Consider the following 21,600-nt stretch of genomic DNA (forward strand, 5'->3'; position numbering starts at 1 on the left):
TATTTGTCTATACATAGAGTTAAAGAGATGCCCCTAACAAAAGGATATCCAAGAATGGGACAATAGATATATTTATATAATGGCATGTATGAAATGGATATATAGGATCTCATTTTGATATTATATCATGAGAAAATTCATCTTCAAAGAGAGAAGTGAAACATGTATATATAAACCGCTGAAATTTGAGGGGAGCAAAAGAAAAAAAAGAAAGAAAAAAGTGGAGGGATATTATGAATAGACATATATATGTGTGTGCATATATATTTCAAGGATTGGAAATATAAAAATATAAAAATTAGCATAGAAAAAAGATATTAGGTGGTCTTATTGTCAACGGAAGTTGATTTTAGACTCGTAAGTTAAGCCAATAGCCCAGTTAGAAGGAGCAACATTCAACGCAATAATCGTCTGTTTAGTTGTATAAGAAGTAATTTTGAAAGAAAGAGATTGACCACCAAGAGTAGCAAATGCTTGGTATGATGCACCCCAATTATGACTCATGCTTATCCAATTCGTTTTGCTTCCTTTCACCCACATATTTCGAATGTCGCCTCCCCCTCCAACATTCATCACATAAACAAGCAACCAGTATCCGTTTCCTTGGAATGAGAATCGAATTCCTCCACTCCTTATGCACGACACCCTGATGATATAATTGTATATATAAGTTATACATAAACCACAAAAAATCATATAAATATACACTACAAGAAGATACTTTATGATAATTGGCTGGTTTTAGTAACACAGGTGAGCGTTGCTAAAGATTGGACCTATAAAATAGAAACTGTTCGTATAGTTATATTTAGTGACAAGATTTCGTCATTATAAATGAAAACTATATATATATATATATGTGTACCTTCTGTACATGACAGGGATAATGCCAGCTTTCCACTGAGCAATCTTCATGAAAGCTGGTTTGGCCATGTCAAAGTGGGTTCGAGGAGGGTTGCACCAGCCGCCGGCATTGGAGTCCTCCGACCAATTCGGGGGGCAAAGATTGGTAGCAGTCACCGTCGTAAAAGCAACGTTTTTGAAGCATGCACTTGATTGGACACACTTTATTTGGTAACACGTCCCGCAAGCGTACCCATTGTTGAACAGTGTTGAGCTCAATGCAGCTGTGTCCGTTCCATATCCGTTCTTGAACAGATTCCCATACCCACAAGCTCCTCCTGGAATTTACAGTACATACATGCAAATGACATGATATATTTATACTTAAATTAATACAATAAAGTACCCAATGATCTATATGCATAGTAAAGTACATACCCATGGTCTCGGAGGCAGTCTCGTCGCCATAGAAGGTGGCATGAGCAAGAGCCCACGGGCTAGGCTTGTAAACAGTAGGAATTCTGGTTTGGTAACCGGAAATAGCAGCGGCAGAATTAGCGACGATTGAGAAAGATAATACTGCAAAAAACAACATCCTCCATGAATTATTGACGAGAAGAGAAGCCATCGTTTCTTGAGTTGCTCTGTACAAGGCCGTGTTTGGATTGACTTAATTTGTGGGTTTACGGACATAGAATTTGCTTTTTATAAAGCAGAGGGAGAATGCGATTAGTGACCCTCACGAAGTCAAATCAATATTTTCAATTATAAAAAACTTATGCATGTTGACGTGCCTGCAGGTTTTATTGTTTTGTGCCTCCTACTCACAGTTCTTTTGGTCAGCCACATTATATATATATATATATATATATATGTGTGTGTATATATGTATACAAAACAAGTTACTGTTGAAACGTAGATTAGTAAAATCTAATATTTACCAGCGCCCATAAATTCTAATTAATTAATATTTTTTTTTGAAAAAAAGAATCTATGTCCAGGTCATTAATATCAATATAATCATATAATCCCTTGTATATAATAGTTAGGAGGTTTTGGATATTACTTGTGTGCTTTTTTCTCATTTGTTGAAATATATAATAAATGTAATTATAATACATATATTTGTTGCATTTTATTCACAAATTTCTATAATAAATTCATTAAAAAAATTTCCAATAAAAATTATAAAATATCTTTCAAAATAATATGAATTAATTATTTATATTCGTGTTGTTATTATTAATTCATATAATTTTTATTCTACATAAAATAAAATAATTAATTATAGAATGCAATAATAATATGATAGGTAGTAATTACTTTTAGACATTAGCTGCCATGTATATTCAACTTGAATTTACTTGATATTTTCGCTAACGATATTAATCTGTATTAACATATATAAATTAAATAATTTTTTTAAAAAAATACATATATTAAATTTTTTTAAAAAAATAATACAAAATATTTTTAAATAGTATGAAATGAATTATTTTTTAATTAAGTTTACCAAGTATTGCAATTAAATTCTTTCAAACAGTTGCTATATTCATTTTGTAAAGAGTATAAAAGTTAAGAAAGCTCTCCTTTTGTGAAGGGTATGGTTTGAGAGAGAATAGACAACTAAAAGTACTTCAAGCAACCAAACTACACCTTTCCACGACTATCCTTTCTCTTGCTTTTCTCTGGACAAACCTATCATAGGTATACATATACATGATACATATACTTACACTGTTACAAACCAAGAGTTGAGATACAACTCTAATTTCCACCTTGCACAATATCTCTTACTTCCTTCTCCCACTCCAAATGACTACTCAAGATTTACATAATGCAACATTCTTCATCTCCAAGTTCATCATTAGCGAGTAAGAGCCTTTCCTGCACATTTCGTCTCAATTATGTACCGATAAAAACAATTATATACAAATTTGTTAAGTTATCTTGCTAGATTCTCGAGCAGAAGAGACAGTGTGAACTCAGGGGTTCACATGTTGCATATTATTTGGACAAGATAGTAACGGAGATGATATTTTACGTTGTTTAGATACGAGGCAAAAGAAAAAATATAAAACTAATCGATACCCAAATAACAATAACAACCTATTATCTATAAACATAATAAAACAATGAAGGTAATTCAGTTAATCACTCAAATTAATCAATAGCCTCTCAGACAAGATTAGATATTTCACTTCCTAGGTTTTTCTTTCATTCCCTGATTCTCCCTGTCCAAACATACCTACAGAAAAATAGAAGAATTTGAAACCTAGCTAAGTTCCACTGTTATAGGAAATTCTGAGTTTCGACTCTTCACATAGTTGCTTACAGTTAGCACCTAGTTCACGACAAACTTGCCAGAAACAATTTTCACTTGTACATTTAGATAGTTGACTTCAATATTTGTTTTCATTCTGAATTTTTTGAGCAGAATTTAGAATGAAAAATGAGAAAAAGAAACTGTTGAAAACTCAAAAAGAAATGTATGTACCTCTAATCAAGCTTCACTTCCTTCAGGCAATGTAATCAAGCGGGTCTTTGAATCGTACACCAAATCAGTTTGACAACTGAAATCAAATTACCGCGTAATACAAGACAAGTTAAAGTTTGCAAAGAGAGCAACAATATTACTATCTTATTAAACTTTTAAAAGAAATAAAAATTGAAAAATACTTTAATGTATTAAACTAAACCTAAATTTTGTTGCCTAAATTACAAATATATAAACAGAAATTGACTTACTTTGAGCATTTAACGTTGTTAGTTGTACCACCATTAGAAATGGATAATATAATTCCGAAGAAGGAGACGTTCTCGGTACCACAGTTTGGACAAGGGCCCTGGAAAATGGCATTGGTTATTGACATTGTTATGTTTTCTACATTCCATGACAGTTAAATGCAATTTTAGGAATTAGAAATGTGTCAAAACAAACCCTACCTTTAAGATCAGAGAATCTTTCACAATTAACTTTGTAAGCGAAAGGGCCAACCAGACAATGAAAGGCACAGCAGCAAACCATGTAAAGATGAAACTGAATGGCTCCGGGAGCTACAAATTCAATCACTTAAAAGTGTGAGAATAAACTCAATTCATAAAGAAATTAGGTAAGTTATATGCTTGTAAAAATTAATCTACCACTTCCTGAAGTATTAGAAAAGGGTAGAAGATAATTCCAGTAAAAATTGTTACCTCTAAAAGATACGTGATTTCAAATCCGGTCAGATCATCCAGGAAGAAAAACCTGTCAGGACCAGCAAAATAGACTAATAAGAGGAAAAGGGGAAATGAGAGCTGTTTACTTGCAAGCAAAGGATTTTTTGTGAGCTTCAATTATTCGAAATTAACATATAAAAGTTAATAAAAGTTAAAAAATGAAGACAGTCCCATTATCGTAGGTGTTTTAAGATAAAAAAACTGCTTGCTAAATTTAATAAACTATAAGATACCGATACTGAAAATGCTGCATAACTGCTATTAATCAACCTTAGCTATCTTTGTATAAGAAAAATGAGTTTCGAGAAGGGGAAAAAATGCTCTACCATTAACCTCAGGATTTTCTCTGAAAATTTTATGACACATTATACTTGCACAAACTGTATTTTCAAGAGAGATAAGCCTATTTTTAGCAATAAATTACTCTCCTTTTAAGGGGAAAATAGAAATCAGAATGACAAAGCAAAGGAACCTAGAATTCTCCTATATACTCCCTTAAAAGGCGGTATACTTAATGGCTCAGGTAATGTTGTAACTCAACTCAGCAAATGAAGTACATTAAGGCTCATAAAAATTTTGAATCGAGATTTCTAGGTGGTCGATAAAACTCATTCTGTAGGTAAGTCTGTAGAAAACTTTTTTCGACTGCCTGATCTGCTTCTTCATTTTCCCTTTTCAGTTACAGGCATTAGAAGGAAGAGCATGATACTTACAATCCTAGTGCAACAACAGTTGCTGGAACATTCAAGAGGAGCATCTTGAAATAATCAACAGAAAGGTCACTGTATACCTACAGATTGAAAGTTAAATCATTGGGTAAGAACTTGCATGCAGAATCGACCAAAATATATTACTTAAGTGCAAAATTGATCCTAAATCTAATTATTTTCTCCTTGAAAATTAAAGTCTAGAATCACATTACTATTTTGCTGACAACTTAAGCACGGCAGATTGTTACCTCAGAAGAGTAAAATATGTAGAACCATAACCATGGACATAATTAGCATCTCATTAGATATTCAATCAAGATGAAAGACACTGAAAGCCATAAATTTGACTTATTTTACAAGCTGTTGATATGTGTGTGTGTGTGTGTGAGATTGCATAAAAGTGATTGTACATAGATATGAAAAAGCAATAGTCCTGTGAGGACCTTCCCCTGAATTAAAAGCATGGCATGCTTTCATCATTACAGTCAGAACAACATTCCTAGTACAAGATTCAGACAAGCTCCTAACGGGCAAAAAGTTGAAAATCAGCAATATAAACATTTGAAAAACATTAAGAGTCCTGGAAAGGGATTGCCAATAGAAGTCTAGGAAGAAATCCCTTCATCATCTATAGGCCACACAAAAGAAAGACAAACACATGCCTAATTAACTAGTGTCCAGTTGAGCAAAAGGATAAGGAGTTGTTAACGAAACAAAATCCAGAGCCAGAGAAGAAAGCAAGATGGATAAGAAATACCTTTCTACTGCGAAGACTGCATCGTGGACCCTCAACCACAATTTCACTCCCATCCATCTGAGAAACAGTTATGAACAACAGAAAACTAGTGTTAGGGTGTTACAATCAAGAAAATGTTTGTATATATCCTCTTGGATTCAAGTGAAATTGAGGCTAGGTATCGACAAAATCTAATTTCTTCTCCATTATTCTACTAATTGCTCAGTGTTTGGGAGGTATGGCTGTTTTATGTTGCCCAAAAGTATGTATCCTGAATCAAGTGTGTACCATGTTTTTTAAAACAAAGTAGACAAACCTTTAGTTTCGTCTTCAAGTTATCAAATTCCACATCGCTCAAAATTGGTTTGCCGGCCGCGTAAGCCATCGATGCTTCCAGAAACTTCTGTTCATCAGAGCCTGCATCATGAATTAAACCAAGAAATAAAAGATTTATGACATGTTCAGCATATTGGGTAAAGCTACAAGAAGAATTTAGTCCATACATACTTAGCATCACGACACTGCTTCCTTCCCACATAAGTTCCTCCTTGAGATTGTCGAATTCCTCATTTGACATTATTGCTTTACCCTCATAATAGAAGGCCTGGAGATGAAAAGAAAGAAATTTAAAAAACTATATATGGTTAGATTAGAAGCCAGACCTAGCATTTTTTATTCATCCTTCATATGAAACAAAGTAATTTCTCTAAAATTAATCAATACTCATGGGGGAATCAACATGGAAACTTCAATTGCCTCTTGTTTGGCAGGGTCATTATGTAGCAGATAGTAAAAAAGAAGAGCAAAGAAAGTGCTCTCATACTTGTAGTGCTTGAAGAAAATCTTGTTCAAGTTCACCAATTGACTTTTTCTCCTTCTTGTCGATGCTACAATAGGGAAGAATTTTACTGTCAACAACTTCATCTTCTTCTATCTTGCCTGAAAAGAGAATACTAGAATCAGTAATGGACTTTCTGATAGTAACCAATCAAATATGAATGATTAATTCTAATCCTAATTAGCCCCCGGATAGCATTTGGTAATCCTGATCCCAGCCTAATTTATTAGCTCCCATAAAAAAGATCAGACCTTCTCTTGGGTCCTCAGTTCTTCATTTCTAATTTAGATTATGAGCAAAAAATAAAAATAAAAAACTTCAGCCACCCATAAACAGAAACCAATAATAAAATTCATATAAATCTTACTGCATGACCAATCTGCATTAGTAGGTACACTTCAATCTTAAGCAATATATTTCATTTCACAAACCATAAAAAGCTGCAAGAAACAAAGTATTCACCCTGTTGATCAGCAGTAGCCTGAGGGGGTAGCATAAACAATCTTCTTCGAACACAGAGCTGCTTTCCATTGAACCCAAGTGATTGAATCTTTGTGGAAGAAGAAAAATAAATGATGGATTTTTTAGTAGTTGCAGTGAATAAACGAGGGGATGTTAGAATGAAGGCCAATTTGCTAGCCATCTGGGTAAAGAAATGCTGAGCAGAGTTGAAGTCTGTCTAGGAAAATGGTGTTGGTATAGATGGGTTCAGGTTCATTTTGTTTTTGTTTTTTTTTTAATTTTTATTTTTCCTTTGCTGGGTTATGTGTGTGTATTGATGTTTGGAGGGAAAGACAGGGGGAAATCTGAGAGATAAGGTAATGGAGGAATATGTGGAGGGAAATTAGTGTTTTTAGGTATTTTGTTTGGGTTCAAGAAGATGACTGGTTTTGATCTTCCAAAATCTGCCATGTCATCATCTTCAAATCTTAGGATGACATGTAGGTGACTTTCATGGTCCACGTGCCTCCACTGGATTCTCACGTGGAATTTGCATATATATATATATATATATATATATATATATATTCTCAAAATGAGATGAAGTAAAATACAAATTCCAGATGTCACCTCCACGATTTATCATCTGAATTATACATTTTTTAACAAAATTTTATTTTATTTAATTAGTCATTAAATTATAAATTGCAATTATTAAATATTATGATCCGTTAAAATTTTATTATTTTGTATTAAATTAAACTCAGGATTACTAAGATGACATTGGCACGTAATTTTTAAAGATGAATATCCCATAACTATTTATTTTATTTAAATTCCATACACCTAGATATAAAACTTATTATGAAAATTATTTTTTAAAATATTTAAATATAACATAACTATTTATACTTTTTTTCGTTAAAAAATAAAAGGTAACTACACATTTGAAATAAACACATAATATTATGAATTAAAAATATTAAAAAATAAGTTGTAACAAATATTAAATATTGAAAATTAATTTACTAATTTACTAAAGGTTAGCAATTTATTAAATCTCAAATTAAAATTGAGCACTCTTGTTGTAAGTTTTTTTCATTAAATTTGTATTACAGGCTATGTTAAGTCATTAATCTATATATGTTAATATTTAGAGGTATTTAATAGATCTTAATAAAAATTTAAATTACATAATTAATTGATTAATCTAACAACTTATAACTTTTTAATTAAACGAAAATTCAGAAATTTTCCCACGCGAGCATCTTGCAGAGAGAAGAAGATGAAAGGTGAGGGAGAATATATGAACACGAGAGCGAATGTGAAGAATGATCATAAATGAAAAATTACTTGAAAAAATAATTATGTTATTAGAATTTTCTGAACAAATAAATAATAAAATTACAAATTAAGATATTTTACAGAATTCATTAGAAAATACAGGACATATATAGTTTAATTAAGAGTGTTACTAGAAAATTATATATAAAAATTACAAAATCTTACGTAGAAATTTTAGATAATTTTTAATTGTCTTAATATTGTCTCTATTCTATGAACTTAATTATTTTTTTATAATTTTATATAATATTTTCATATCTATAATGAATTTTGAAAAAATAATAATAATTGACTTGTTTAAAAAATAATATCGGCTGAGAGGTGGTAGGAATTTATATGTCCAACCTTCCAGTCTGCTCAGCCAATAGTTATATACTAACCTCACCTGTTGACTTGTAAATTTGGGGTTAGCTTGTCACGTGTCCGGCTAACTTATCTTCCTTCTTCCTCTTCCATTTTTCTGTAAAACTATTTCTATAAAAACCCCATGCACAAATACATCAATCCACACTTCAAAATTTCTTTCGCATATACACTCATACATATATACAAGTACATTACAATCTTATACAAAATGTTTTCTTCGGTTGCTGTCCCAAGAGTCGAGATCTTGGCTAGCAGTGGGATCGAATCAATCCCAAAAGAGTACGTGAGGCCGCAAGAGGAGCTAACCACCATAGGCAACATTTTTGATGAAGAGAAGAAAGACGAAGGTCCCCAGGTGCCCACCATCGATCTTCGCGACATAGACTCTGATGACCAGCAGGTGCGTCAGAGATGCCGTGATGAGCTCAAGAAAGCCGCTGTGGACTGGGGTGTTATGCACCTTGTCAACCATGGCATCCCTGACCATCTCATCGACCGAGTCAAGAAAGCTGGCCAAGCCTTCTTCGAACTCCCCGTGGAGGTCAAGGAGAAATATGCTAACGACCAGGCGTCGGGAAATATTCAAGGCTATGGCAGCAAGCTTGCTAATAATGCTTCTGGCCAACTTGAGTGGGAGGATTATTACTTTCACCTTATTTTTCCTGAGGAGAAGAGAGATTTGGCTATTTGGCCCAACAATCCAGCTGATTACATGTAAGTAATTAATTTATACCTGGATTAGAATCATGGGTCAAAGTGTCAACTCCAATTTTCTTTAAGAAGTTATCGATTCAAGTTATGTTGTTTTCTCGTGTATCTATGTTAGTTTTCTCTTCTACTATGTGTTATCTATATATCACATAATCGATTAATATTGTATAAAATTTTTACTCAAAAACAGTATTGATTAAAAATTACTGAATTGCAGCGAGGTAACAAGTGAATATGCAAGACAACTGAGAAGGCTAGTAAGCAAAATTCTGGGAGTGCTCTCACTCGGGTTGGGATTAGAAGAAGGAAGATTGGAGAAAGAAGTAGGTGGGCTCGATGAACTTCTTCTCCAGATGAAAATCAACTACTATCCCACATGCCCACAACCTGAGCTAGCTCTGGGCGTGGAAGCTCATACAGACATAAGCGCATTAACTTTCATACTCCACAACATGGTCCCTGGTCTGCAACTCTTCTACGAAGGCAAGTGGGTGACTGCAAAATGCGTCCCTAACTCCATCGTCATGCACGTAGGCGACACTATTGAGATCCTCAGTAATGGCAAATACAAAAGTATTCTGCACAGGGGACTGGTTAACAAGGAAAAGGTGAGGATTTCATGGGCTGTGTTCTGCGAGCCGCCTAAGGAGAAGATCATCCTCAAGCCTTTGCCAGAGACTGTATCAGAGAATGAACCGCCACTATTTCCTCCTCGCACATTCGCTCAGCATATCCAGCACAAGCTCTTCAGAAAAAATCAAGAGAATCTTGAGGCTAAATGAGATTAAAGTTCACTATATATCAATGTTGTTTGTTAATTAAGCTGGTGTTTTGTTCTGCATGATGAGCATAATGAAGTTAGCAAGTTATAAGGCATACTATTTTCCTTGTACTTTAAAGCTGCTATTGTTGATCATTATTAATAAATAAATAAATAATATAATTTATGTGCTCAAATTTTTGTTATCTATTGGATAAGTCACTTAAAATTATATAGTAATATAAAAAATTTAATCCCATTAAATTTAATATAAACTTTTAAATTTTTTATTTAATTAGATTATCAATTATTATTTAATTAAGTAATTAATACGTCTCTTTTCTTTATAAAATGTTAGAGTTAGAATGGATGTTGTTTTATATATGTTATTCTTTAAAGATATATTATAATTGATGTGTGTGTATTATATAATTAATGTATATAAAAATTTATTATAATAATATATTAATTTAATACAATATAAAAATATATAAAAAAAAAATCAGATACCTCAACCCATTAAAAATATCTCCTGATGATGGAAACTCTCGTTCAAATCTAGACGTTTGATTTACACATCAAGTAATAGAAAACGGAAATTAAAAAGAAGAGACGGGCCAAAGCAACAGGAGCAATTTAGGGCTGGGCTGGGTTTGGTTGCGTCGGATTGGAATTGGATTGGATTGGATTGGATTGGATTGGATTTTTCACGTCGAGGACTTTCGATCAGAATCAGACACGTACGCTTTGTCTCTTTTCTCTCTCTCTCTCTCTCTCGCCCGCTCTCCCTTCTCTGCAAACAGGTATGCTTTCTGTTTTACTTCTTCTTTCTACTCGAGATCTTCTCGCTGACTAATTATATATATTTACTTGTCGTACACTTACGTATGTAATTATTCTTGTCGTAATGTGTATAGTTTTTATGCTTTAATCCATGGGGTTTTTGTTTTTTTGGGTTTAGTGGATTAGAGTTGTTTAGTGGGTAATTTGTTGGATTAGTTTTTTATTTGGTTGCTTTCAGAAAAAAAAAAATGCTGGCGAAAAAAGGAGTAAAACTGGAACTCTGGAATGTCAGGATTTTCTTTTGAATGCTGAGAAAAAGTTGGATTTATGGTTTCTATACAGTTAACTCGTGCTAATAGGAAAGTGCAGTTGGGATATAGATTGGGGTTATTCGCACAGTAACACGTACCAGTTCCTTACGGTTTAATTACATGAAAAAAAGGTAATTAATTAATGCTTCACTGTTTATTAAATGCTATATTTTTACTCTAGGAGGGAATTAATAAAGGAATCAGTTGGTGCTTACTTAGCTTTAGAGTATCTGCCAATGTTATATTCCATGCTTATTGTGATAGTGATGTTTTTTTTTAGCTTTGCAATTTTTCATGGGCATCTGCCAAAATGGAGGTTTGGTGATTCTTTTAACCTATTTTTACTGCCAGCTGATAATCCTGTTGGAATCTGTTCATTTTTTTTTCTCTCATCCCATTTTTGGTACTTTACTGTTGCTTTTCTGTTTCTGTCTTTCTTTTCAATTGCCTCATGAAATAGAAGGTGAAATAAGGACATGTCTTCTGATACTGCAAGGGAAGATGCATCTGTAGTTGATTCATCAGTGACTGAATGGAAACATGACATGGGAAACTCAGATGGTCCTGGTAAAATGATTGCTTATTTCTCTCTCTTTTTTTCATTTATTTTAAAGTTTCTGTGGTCAGTCACTTTACTATAGATTGAGTGCCTTGACCTTTGGGGCTTTAACTTGTTTCGTTATTTATTTTCTTGGGTCTGATTCTAACAATTTCTTCCAAAAATGTTGTTGGCAAGTGATTGGAAGTATAAGAATTGGTGCTTATTACCAAAGCATGTCATTATTTCTTCCCTACGCAACAAAATCCCACAATAGTTTGGTAAATACTACCTATAAACTGGTTGCAGTGTCACACAAATGACGAACAGTCATCTAAACTGCACTGCAGATTGGAAGTTTCAAACTGTGCTTATTACCAAACTGCATCTCACATTCATGCAAATTTCTTTTTCATGTGTGGTTGCTTATGATATGTGGACTGCCTCTCTACAATGATTTCTTCCCTTTTTCTGTTTGGGTCTCATGACAGCGTGTAAACAATTCAGATTAATATAGCAAATGATAGAGATAGACATTCCTCTAATTTCCAGGTTGCATGGGTTGAAGGTACAACATATTAGGGATTGGTTTTCTCCAGCATGTAAGTGGTTTACACCAGTGTGTAGTCTGTAGGAAGTCAAGATCAAACAATTTAAAGTTTCTCGTGCTGAAAAATTTGGGAAAATTTTTTTACCAACAAGTTTAGTTGTTTCATTAGTGCTGAAGTGTTTATGCAGGAATAATCTAGTGTTTCTTACAAGGTAGGATGTGTCTGTACAGAGAAATTTACACCCTAAATACAATTTTATCCTGGTTTCAATAGACCAAAAAGTAGTAATATTTACAAGGCCTCCAAGATGGTGCCTCCTACTTGTGCTAAAATAGATCTGTCTGGTTCTTAAGCTCTCTTTTATTCACAAGAGTACAGTCAATAATCCAAAAGTTTACATGCAAAGATTATTAAGCAAGTTTTTTATGAGCCAGAAATTTTAGTACATGTGCCCAATACTCTCCTCTGATTTGCAATAAGGTATTATTTTGTCTCTCTGTTTGTGGGTTAATCACAGAGATTTTGTTTGGCAGATACCATTATCTAGTTTGCGAAGAAAGTGGAATAATCTTTCCTGTTCGGGCTTTTCTGTGTTCTTTTTTTTCCTTAGACAGATCCCTTGTCTTCTCTTTTTTTGTAAATTTTATTTCTTCTCTTCTTAACACACTTGGTCCTTCGTCAAAAGGAAGAACCATCCTGTGGAAAGGTCTTTCCACTCTATTCAAACTCTGACCCATCTACTGCTCTGTTAATATTCACTAAACTAAGAGTTCCCTTCCAAGTTGTCTCCCATAATTGTCTCATCAATATACATGAAAAGGTGAGATGCCTAAGGGTCTCAACATCAATTCTTTTGGTGATCCTTAAATAGCTGAAATGTGGAACAGTAGGATTGAACTAGGAAAGGATGAAATTCTCCAAAATCCATTAAGCTAACATGAAGAGGGTGTGTACATGGATGCTGGAGTAGCTTTGTCAGAGATTGGAGACATTGCTGTAGACTGCGTTATGATAGTTTGTTTGAAAATCTTGGCTTGCTAGACTGTTGCAAAGGTGTGTAGGCTTTGTGGAACTAACTATGGCTAGAGTTGATTATAATATAAGCTGAGTTATATCGTTTTGGCTTCTCCTATGCTGAGGTGATGAATTCAAGTGGGGGCAAGGGCGTCCTTAAACCAAAGTAATGGAGGTTTAACAGTGTTCCATATTCGAGCATTAAGCATCTTTCGAAGGAAAGAAAGTGCTTTTCTTGGGGTTAACCTTACATTCCATTTTTTCAATGTCAAAATTGTTTTCATGGGATCTCTTGCAGCAAAGCATTGTTCCTATAGCAATAGCTCTTCTCATTCATCTGCACTCTTACTACTGAAAGTTTATCTTGTCGTTCTTCTGATCTGCTTCCAGCCCTGGCTTCCAAGGTCTAGTGTTGACCTCTGCCACGACATTCTCAATTAAAGAAAGAATCTACTTTCGACTTTTAGAACTGACTTCCTTTACCTTCTTCCTTAGTTGGCATAGTAGAGATAGTTGCTCATGACATTGGCGTAGCAAATACTATCCTTTGCTGTCCTCTTAGCTATGGATTCCCAACTCTCCTTTTCCCTTGCATTTGGTTCCTCCCTTAAAAGCTTCATCTATCTCTTACATTGGCAAAGACTAAAGCACGGTGGGATGCATTGACATGATGCCACCTATGGATAGGGAGAGGGCCTTTGACGAAGTGGCAATTCTAGCTTTACATCTCCATGTTGATCTTAATCTATCAAAATCCTGGGACTTTGTGTAGGGTGCAGGTGATTCTTTTAACAAACATTGAGCTTGTGGTTTAATAAATGGTAAAGAGCTCTATTATGCAAATACTTTTTGTATTTGTTTTTCTTAAAATAAGAATGCACTTTTTTGTGTCTGTTTTGCTTGATTAGTAATTTCAAGCACAAAAATTCCTATTGGATTTTTAGTGGTTACGCTCACTGGTTGATATATGCTTATGATAATTTATGCAAGTAGCTTTTTTCGCGGGTTACAAGTATAGGGTAGAACCCTTCACTTACGACTCCAAATTAGAGATTTGTGCCAAATGAGCCAAATAGCCTGGGCTTAAATAAGAATTAGTGAAGGTGATTGTTGATCTGTTTAGCTCAAGCAAAGAATATTTTGTTCTTTTGGGGTTCATGTTCTTCTTTTAGTGTGTTTATACGATGATCTTATTTCGTTCTACTTATTTATTTATTTACAGAGAGCTCAAGCTATAAACCTGATGAGGATGGCTATCGCTCCAGGGCCAGAGGGGGAAATTCTTATGATCTGGTGGAAACTTCACATGCTAATAAAAATGATAAATTGTACAAAACAAGATATTTCATCATTAAGAGTCTGAACTATGATAACATCCAATTGTCAATTGAGAAAGGAATATGGGCTACTCAAGTTATGAATGAGCCAATTTTGGAAGAAGCTTTTCATGTAAGATCCATTTTCTTTTGAGATAATTCTCTAGTTTTCCCATTCTTAATGCTTTATGTAGAAGCATTCTATTTTTCTTGCAGAATTCTGGTAAAGTCATATTAATTTTTAGTGTCAATATGAGTGGTTTCTTCCAAGGATATGCCCAAATGATGTCTTCTGTTGGATGGCGGCGGGACAATGTTTGGAGTCAAGGAAGTGGTAAAAGTAACCCCTGGGGTCGCAGTTTTAAGGTCAAATGGCTGCAGTTAAATGACCTACCTTTCCAGAAGACTCTTCATCTAAAGAATCCATTGAATGATTATAAGCCTGTAAAAATTAGCAGAGACTGCCAGGTGTCCTCTGTGTAGTAACTTCTATCTTCCTCTGCATTGCTGGTAGTATAAATTATAACAGGATTTATCTGTTTTTTTCAGGAACTACCTGAAGATATAGGGGAAGCACTTTGTGAGCTCCTTGATGGGAAGAATGACGAGGAAGGCTCACTGTATAGGTATGTTCTTAAAAGCTGAACATAATTGGCTTTTATCAGAATCAGGTTCATGAATTATTGCAGGTATCTTTATCTTATTTTTACCTGTTTTCTTAGGTATGATCAGACCATAAAAAGGCCTTGCACGGATGCACCATGTTCTTTGGGGAATGAAGAGTATAACATGCCTCCCCTGCATTTCTCATGGCCTGGAGCGCCCATACCTTATCCCTCTGTACTCTATCAAACCGAAGCAAGCAGATTTCATGTAACACAACAGAGGGATTCTGGGGTTCTTGAACATTTGCATGTTGCCTCCGGTGCATCAAAAGTTGGTAGGATGAGACCTTCTATAACTGAATCACAAGCAGAATGGGGTTGGTCTGCAGAAAGCCCTCTTGCCAGTACCTTAACCGAGGATGATTTTCTTGAAATGGTATTGGTTCTATAACATTTTCTTTATTCAATTTAGTGTAACTTGTTGATATTTCCTTGTAGTCATGAGGAGCTGAACAAGAAAGCTACTATAGCACTCTGACATTCCTTAACGATAGGGTATTATTTAGGGTGAACGAGAAACAAATAATCTAGTGATTAATCTCCTAATCTAAGGTGCTCCATAAAAGTCTTTGTTTATGCAATTTATTAGGTCTTAATATCTTGCATGATTCTAAAAGTTAAATTGATGCAAAAGAAGATCCTAGATAAATTTTCTGTTAGAAGATTTTTATTGTTGTTGTTATTACTATTATTATTTTGTTATTATTATTATTATTATTACTATTACTGTTCATAATTGCAATTTTTAGGTAGATTTTAAGCATAGAAACTTTTGATTTCCTCTTTTATTAGTTTAATTGTTAGGAACATCAGCGGCAAAATGACACCTTTTGATAAGGTGTATCAAAGGAGGGGAAAAAACAAAGAATTAAAAAAATTGATTTAATCTGCATCTGTTGTTTTATATGGCTGTGTAGTTTGTAGGTGTTGTTTTATATGGCTGTTATGTGGCTGTTTTTAAATGGCTGTTATGTATTTGGTGTTGTAATTGTTTGTGTTTAGTAGAAAAAAGTTAGGGAGAAAAAACAGAGGGCAGTTGGCTGACTCTGGAATTAACTGCTCATCATGTGCTGGATTTTATGTGTACTAAGTAAGATCTTTAAGTGGGTATTTAAGTAAAAGTGTGGTAGGATAGCAGGAGAAATGTAGGGAGAATGTGCAGCAGTGACTACTTTGGTAATAACCATCAGAACAACTGTTCCTTATCCCGCTTGTATAAAAATCATTTGCTCTCTTGGAAATGGATTTGCAGAAAAACTTGTTAAAAAAAAAGTTTCGTGAGTATTTTAATTTTAGGAGATTGTTGAGTTCTCTCTTAAGGAACCCTGTACTAGTAACAAAATCTCATAATACGATTCATAAATCGGGACCATAACAATAATATTTTTTTCTCTATTAGTTACAACTAATACCTATAGAAAGACTAATAACTATCAGGAATAAACGAGATAGATTATAATGTATATAAGAATTTCTTTGTTAGGGTTGATTCCCTATTACCTCTTAGTGTTTGTCTTGTTAGTTATTTTTTTGTCTATCCTGCTCTGTTCAGTTTACTTCTGCCTGTATTTTGTTACCTATATCTCTAATCTCCTCCTGTTTTCCTCTATTTTCCTATTTTTTACCTAAATTTTCTCTATTTTCAAAAACATCTTTGGACAAGTTGGTTTCGACGTTATTTGTCTACATCAAGTTGAGACAAAGAATAGATTATGAAAAATTTATAATTTCTTTTGTTGGTATTATTTCTTGTTATTTTTTTGTGCTCATTCCACTATTTTTTTTTGTCTAACTTATCTTGTTCAGTCTGTCTGCTGCTTCTATTTTCTCACCTTGATCTCCAATTACCTCTGGTCACCTCTGTTCTTTTTCTTTTTTCACCTAAATTTCCTGGATTCTTAAACTACCCTTGGACTAGTTAGTTTGAAGGCTATTTGTTCCATATCATTTAGTATCAAAGCATAACTTCATCCTACCTTATTTGTGAACTTTAAGAAAAGAACAAAATTTTGTAACTTCATTTTCCATGCCAAAGAGAAGAAACCAGAAAAACACCTAATTGCATTCCTGCCACCCCTCCCAAAAAAAAAAGAAAAATTTTGCTAGAAAAGTAAAGATAAAAAGAAGGAAATCGCAAAACATTGCTCTCATGCAGTCAGGCTAACTTCAGACTCTGACCAGAAATTGAGCTGTGATCAATATCACTGCCACAATGGGCTTGAGCAGCACTGTCTAGCCCATATTTGGAGGCCCACCCTCAATCCATTCTGCAAATGCATCAGTCGCCACTAGAAGGCGGAAATACCACCACCATGCCAGATTTCTACCTTCCATGCTGCCATGGGGAACATTGGTCACTTGTTCGCAGCCACCGCTGCTGGATGAGCGTGCACAAGAAGCCTGAGCCTCACTGGTAACCTAAAACCGGGGGAGCACCTCAGCACATGTAACCCAGGAGTTGGACAGTGCTGTTTGGCTACTTCATGCAGACCTGACTAATTTGGTTTGGCCACTCTGTTTTAACGCCTCCTATACCAGTTCATAACCAATTTATATGGTTTCCTAAGGTTTTCAATGCCGTTCTTCCTGTTTTTGTTGTCCGTTTGGTCATATTTGCATTCTATATTCACTTTTGGAGCAGATTGATTGATAACCTTGACGTGGAGTTTGATGAACTCTTGGTTATAGTTCATTTAATTGTACTCATTACATACGATATTTCTTTTATCCATTTGTATTAAGAGTTTCATTTAACTGTAACTGCGTACGTAACACATTGTTTGCTCATATGTCTGGACCACTATGCATAAAACCTACTTTTCTACAAAATAGCAAAATGTATTCCTCTGATTTGTGAAGCTTTTTTATGAAATATGGTTACATATATTATAGTGATTAATGACTAAAATCATCATTACCCATATGTAATTAAGAATGTTCCAATTTCTGTTTGCTCTTATTTATCGTAGCTTTTATTGATGTAGTACAGGTATTAAGGGTAATGATTGACAATCTCTCTTTCCTCTGGTTTGTCGTGGCTTTTGTTGATGTAATATATGCATTTAGGATTTAAAAACTAATGAGCAACAGCACTATTTTAATACCGAATATAATTGAGGAATCACAGTTTCTTTTTCATTCCAGGAAACTAATTTTTATTAGTTTAGATGGGTTCTATCTAAGGGTGGATTAATGACATTGTTTATCAAAATAGACTTCTCTGGATGGAGACATCGAAGGCCTGTTTAGTTGTATAAAACTGTTTTAAGTTTTTAATTTCTAAATTTATATATGTTTTTACACAAGAATATCTATGGCTTTTGGAAATGAAAACAAAATTTGAAAATGATAGTGAAAATATCAGATGAATTTGAACTTTTTTATTCTTTTCAAAATCATCATATTTTTTCACTACCCTATTTTTTTCCTTTTTCTTTCAAAATTATATATTTTGGTGTATAAATATGTATGAAACTAGAAAAATGAAAACTCAAGAGAAGTATATTTCTACGGCTAAACAAGGCCCATATGTTTGTAGATTTAAATTTGTGTTCTGTATGAAAAAAAAAAAATCTTTCCAGATTATTACCGTTAATATAGTCCCCCTTCTAAAATAAATCTGTCCTTTTTTCAACGAACGTTCTTATGCCTATGCATGCTCATCTCTCAACCTGGTCCTTTTACTGCAGTCGTATGAAGAATATCTGGAAGCTCACAGCAGAAGAATCAAACAAGTAGGTCTTCCCATCAGAATACTTCTTCAGAATATTTTGTTATGGATATCTTTTATGCAATTGGCAATTTTGTTGGATCTCACAACTAGCATTTGGTAATAATGTTTGGATTTCTCTCTTCCTGTTCTTCTTTTGGTGTAAGAGAATTATTTCTTTTCGATGACTTTTGATTACTGATTTTTTGTCACCTCCCTTGTGATCCACCTACCTACCATCTGATTTAAGCTGGTGATATCTGGAGACCTGTTAGTTAGGATGTTCTTTTTGATGATCAGTTCTTCGTTGTTTAATCGTCAGTCAAGGTTGATTATGTGAAGAGGGATAGCTTGGTAGAGCTGTCCAAATTACCTTGGAAGCCAATTGGGCTTTGTGTTGCTTTCTATATGGCCCTCAGGAGATTTGAGAGTTACATAAAGATGTCTGTGTGTTTGTAGTTGCCTTTTCATTGGAAGCGAAATGATAACAAATTTTAAATTGTTCTCCCGATGGTAATAGTGATGGTGGTGGGAGAGGGGTCTGCCGTTATGCTACTGGTAGTGAACATTTGGGACATTGTACTACATTACAGCCTTTTAGAAAGTCATATCTTCTGTATTGACTGATTCCAAACCGAACATTTTGACATTCTTTACAGGTGGTTGCACCATCTTGGATGATGCAGGAGTCATCAAGCAAAAAGAATGATGATGATTCGTGAGTCTCTGTGTATCTTTCACCAAAGCTTATATTTTGAGTTAGTAAACCTCCTTTGTTTAGCTTGGGAACATCTTTTGCAGAAACTCCAGTTTCGTAAATGGTGGGCGCCGTTCGTGCAAGAGGGCTCGTAAATCAACAGAGAAATGATACAATGAAAGAAGTGTTCCATGGTTCTAGTGGAGTAACTCCAGATTCCCTAAAGGCAGAGTCTGAGTGAAATTAATTATCCAAAACCTAGAATCGGGACTCATGTTATTGTCCTGTTGTACACAGGAATATACTCTATTTGTTGAGACCAACTAAGTACAGTATTTCTATGAGGGGTGCTTACCAAACATGTACAGATTGGATTGGCAACACTACCCCCAACATTTTTTCTACCCATTCAGCTCCTTTTTCCTTTAGATTGTGGAAGGAGAATGGTGATTTTAGAGAACAGTAATTGTAAATACAGATGTCTTTTCTGCATCTGATATAAAAGTTGGTATGTTATAGAAATGTTGCCACAAAGTGGAAATTCCATAAGCAAGTATAGCATGTGTTTAGTTTAAGTTGTGCAGTGTATAGATTAGCTTGGTGTATTAATTGAGGTGATCTAAGTAAGTAATTTCCTTCACCCTAAACTCTATATTAGGGAAATCACCAATCACTTTAGAACTGTTAGCCCATAAGATCGAACCAAAAGTTAGAAGAAAACTCTCTCTCCGTTGTGCAGGAATCTATGAGTGCCTAGAAGAGCAACAAGAAGAGAGATAAACACTTGAGAGTTACAATGGGGTTTGATAGACAAGTGTACTACTTTGTAAACTTTCTCTCTCTTTTATTGAAAAGAAAACCATTTTGAAAGAGTTATGTAAAACCCTGAGTACTTTGTGAAGAAGTTAAGTATTTTGCACTTAGTTAAGAAGTATCATGTTGCATAGATAGATGCCCGCATAGATTTTCATTATGCGAATGTGTCTTTTGAACAATTACGATCATGTGTGATATTCCGAAGAGACATTTTTTTTTTTTATATAATAATAAATTTCTTGATTTATTCCTAACTTATGACTGTTATGTTTTGTCCATGTGATTTTAGGCATGAATCCCATAATAGATTTATGGCTTGTGACTTGTACTTGTGTACTTCTATATTTTGCTATTTACAATGTTTACATGACATGCAGGCATGGGTATGTGAAATAATTTTCTTGATAAAGCTTGGTTACTAATAGGAAGCCAACCTTTAAGGCTGACGGGTTAGAGTTTCCTATGCTCTCTCAGCTATATTGTACCTAATTTCAAAACTCTTCATTGAGATAGACTACTGAATTTTCAGAAAGATATTTGAAGTATAATAATTTTGAACTGAGTACTAATTTTTCTTAAGGTGAAAACTCTTCCATTTGTTCTTCAAGTTAGGTTATGAATCCATATTGCCATAATAATCAGAAAGTTTGGGATGTAAGCTAAATAATTTGTCTTTTATATCATAATAAACATCAATTATAATACTATAAATTATTTTTTTTCATCAAATGTTATTATTATTATTTTTTTTTTGTATATGTTAGACGATTTTTGTAACTTTTCAAATTTTATTAATCGACAAATATGAATTAAATTTTATAACAGTTATAGGGTTTGCGTCGACTCTCTTTATTAATCATTCTGTAAGATTCGAATTTTAACGACAAGAACAAATACTCAAAGCATATCTCATGCATAACCTCATTCTTTTTTATTATCAAAGCAATCTAACTCAATTTAGTAAATGTGTTTTGTCATGGGCTTTGTCGTAGTCATGATTAGCAACAAAGAAATCAAAATAATAAGTACATAATCCGTCCTTAATAACCACAAATCATTATCATTAGTGATTAACACACAGTAAATATTAACAATTACAGTATATAAAAGTAATTAATATGTTTGTACCAATACGATTAACTTTTTTTAAAATATATTTCTATAGGGTAGTATACACATATTTTCTTGGAATAACTTTAAATATTATTGTTATTTTTTTTTTAGGGGGT

General features: G+C 33.8%; 4 protein-coding genes across 8 annotated transcripts; 2 read left to right on the forward strand and 2 right to left on the reverse strand.

Moving 5' to 3' along the window:
* Positions 1–310: 310 nt before the first annotated feature.
* On the reverse strand, positions 311–1,536 carry LOC110817467 (expansin-A7-like). Its single transcript, XM_022046009.2, has 3 exons — positions 1,282–1,536; positions 866–1,181; positions 311–646 (listed from the first exon to the last, which is right to left on the reverse strand). Exons 1-3 carry the CDS (start codon positions 1,469–1,471, stop codon positions 334–336), a joined length of 819 nt encoding a protein of 272 aa, XP_021901701.2. The 5' UTR covers positions 1,472–1,536; the 3' UTR covers positions 311–333.
* Positions 1,537–2,412: 876 nt separating this feature from the next.
* Positions 2,413–7,124, reverse strand: PGRL1B (PGR5-like B). Its single transcript, XM_022046206.2, has 11 exons — positions 6,812–7,124; positions 6,335–6,450; positions 6,019–6,115; positions 5,828–5,928; positions 5,533–5,589; positions 4,779–4,855; positions 4,042–4,093; positions 3,790–3,900; positions 3,592–3,689; positions 3,341–3,416; positions 2,413–2,730 (listed from the first exon to the last, which is right to left on the reverse strand). The coding sequence occupies exons 1-10, from the start codon at positions 6,990–6,992 to the stop codon at positions 3,347–3,349; spliced, it is 960 nt and encodes a 319-aa protein (XP_021901898.1). The 5' UTR covers positions 6,993–7,124; the 3' UTR covers positions 2,413–2,730; positions 3,341–3,346.
* Positions 7,125–8,661: 1,537 nt separating this feature from the next.
* On the forward strand, positions 8,662–10,110 carry LDOX (leucoanthocyanidin dioxygenase). The gene is made up of 2 exons (XM_022046154.2): positions 8,662–9,214; positions 9,429–10,110. The coding sequence occupies exons 1-2, from the start codon at positions 8,709–8,711 to the stop codon at positions 9,991–9,993; spliced, it is 1,071 nt and encodes a 356-aa protein (XP_021901846.1). The 5' UTR covers positions 8,662–8,708; the 3' UTR covers positions 9,994–10,110.
* A 511-nt stretch (positions 10,111–10,621) lies between these two features.
* On the forward strand, positions 10,622–20,104 carry LOC110817510 (YTH family protein). 5 transcript variants are annotated; one of them, XM_088217574.1, is made up of 10 exons: positions 10,781–11,196; positions 11,346–11,381; positions 11,526–11,632; positions 14,391–14,617; positions 14,701–14,952; positions 15,034–15,110; positions 15,207–15,525; positions 18,839–18,883; positions 19,518–19,576; positions 19,660–20,104. In XM_088217574.1, exons 3-10 carry the CDS (start codon positions 11,542–11,544, stop codon positions 19,724–19,726), a joined length of 1,137 nt encoding a protein of 378 aa, XP_088073700.1. In that variant the 5' UTR covers positions 10,781–11,196; positions 11,346–11,381; positions 11,526–11,541; the 3' UTR covers positions 19,727–20,104. The 5 variants fall into 5 exon arrangements, with proteins under 5 accessions (XP_021901779.1, XP_088073700.1, XP_088073699.1 ...); XM_022046087.2 differs by lacking the exons at positions 10,781–11,196; positions 11,346–11,381 and adding an exon at positions 10,622–10,774; XM_088217573.1 differs by having other exon boundaries at positions 10,781–11,381.
* The last annotated feature ends 1,496 nt before the right edge of the window (positions 20,105–21,600 follow it).

The sequence above is a fragment of the Carica papaya genome, chromosome 4, assembly GCF_054855325.1.
Source record: "Carica papaya isolate Zhongbai chromosome 4, ASM5485532v1, whole genome shotgun sequence".
Classification (NCBI taxonomy): Eukaryota; Viridiplantae; Streptophyta; class Magnoliopsida; order Brassicales; family Caricaceae; genus Carica; species Carica papaya.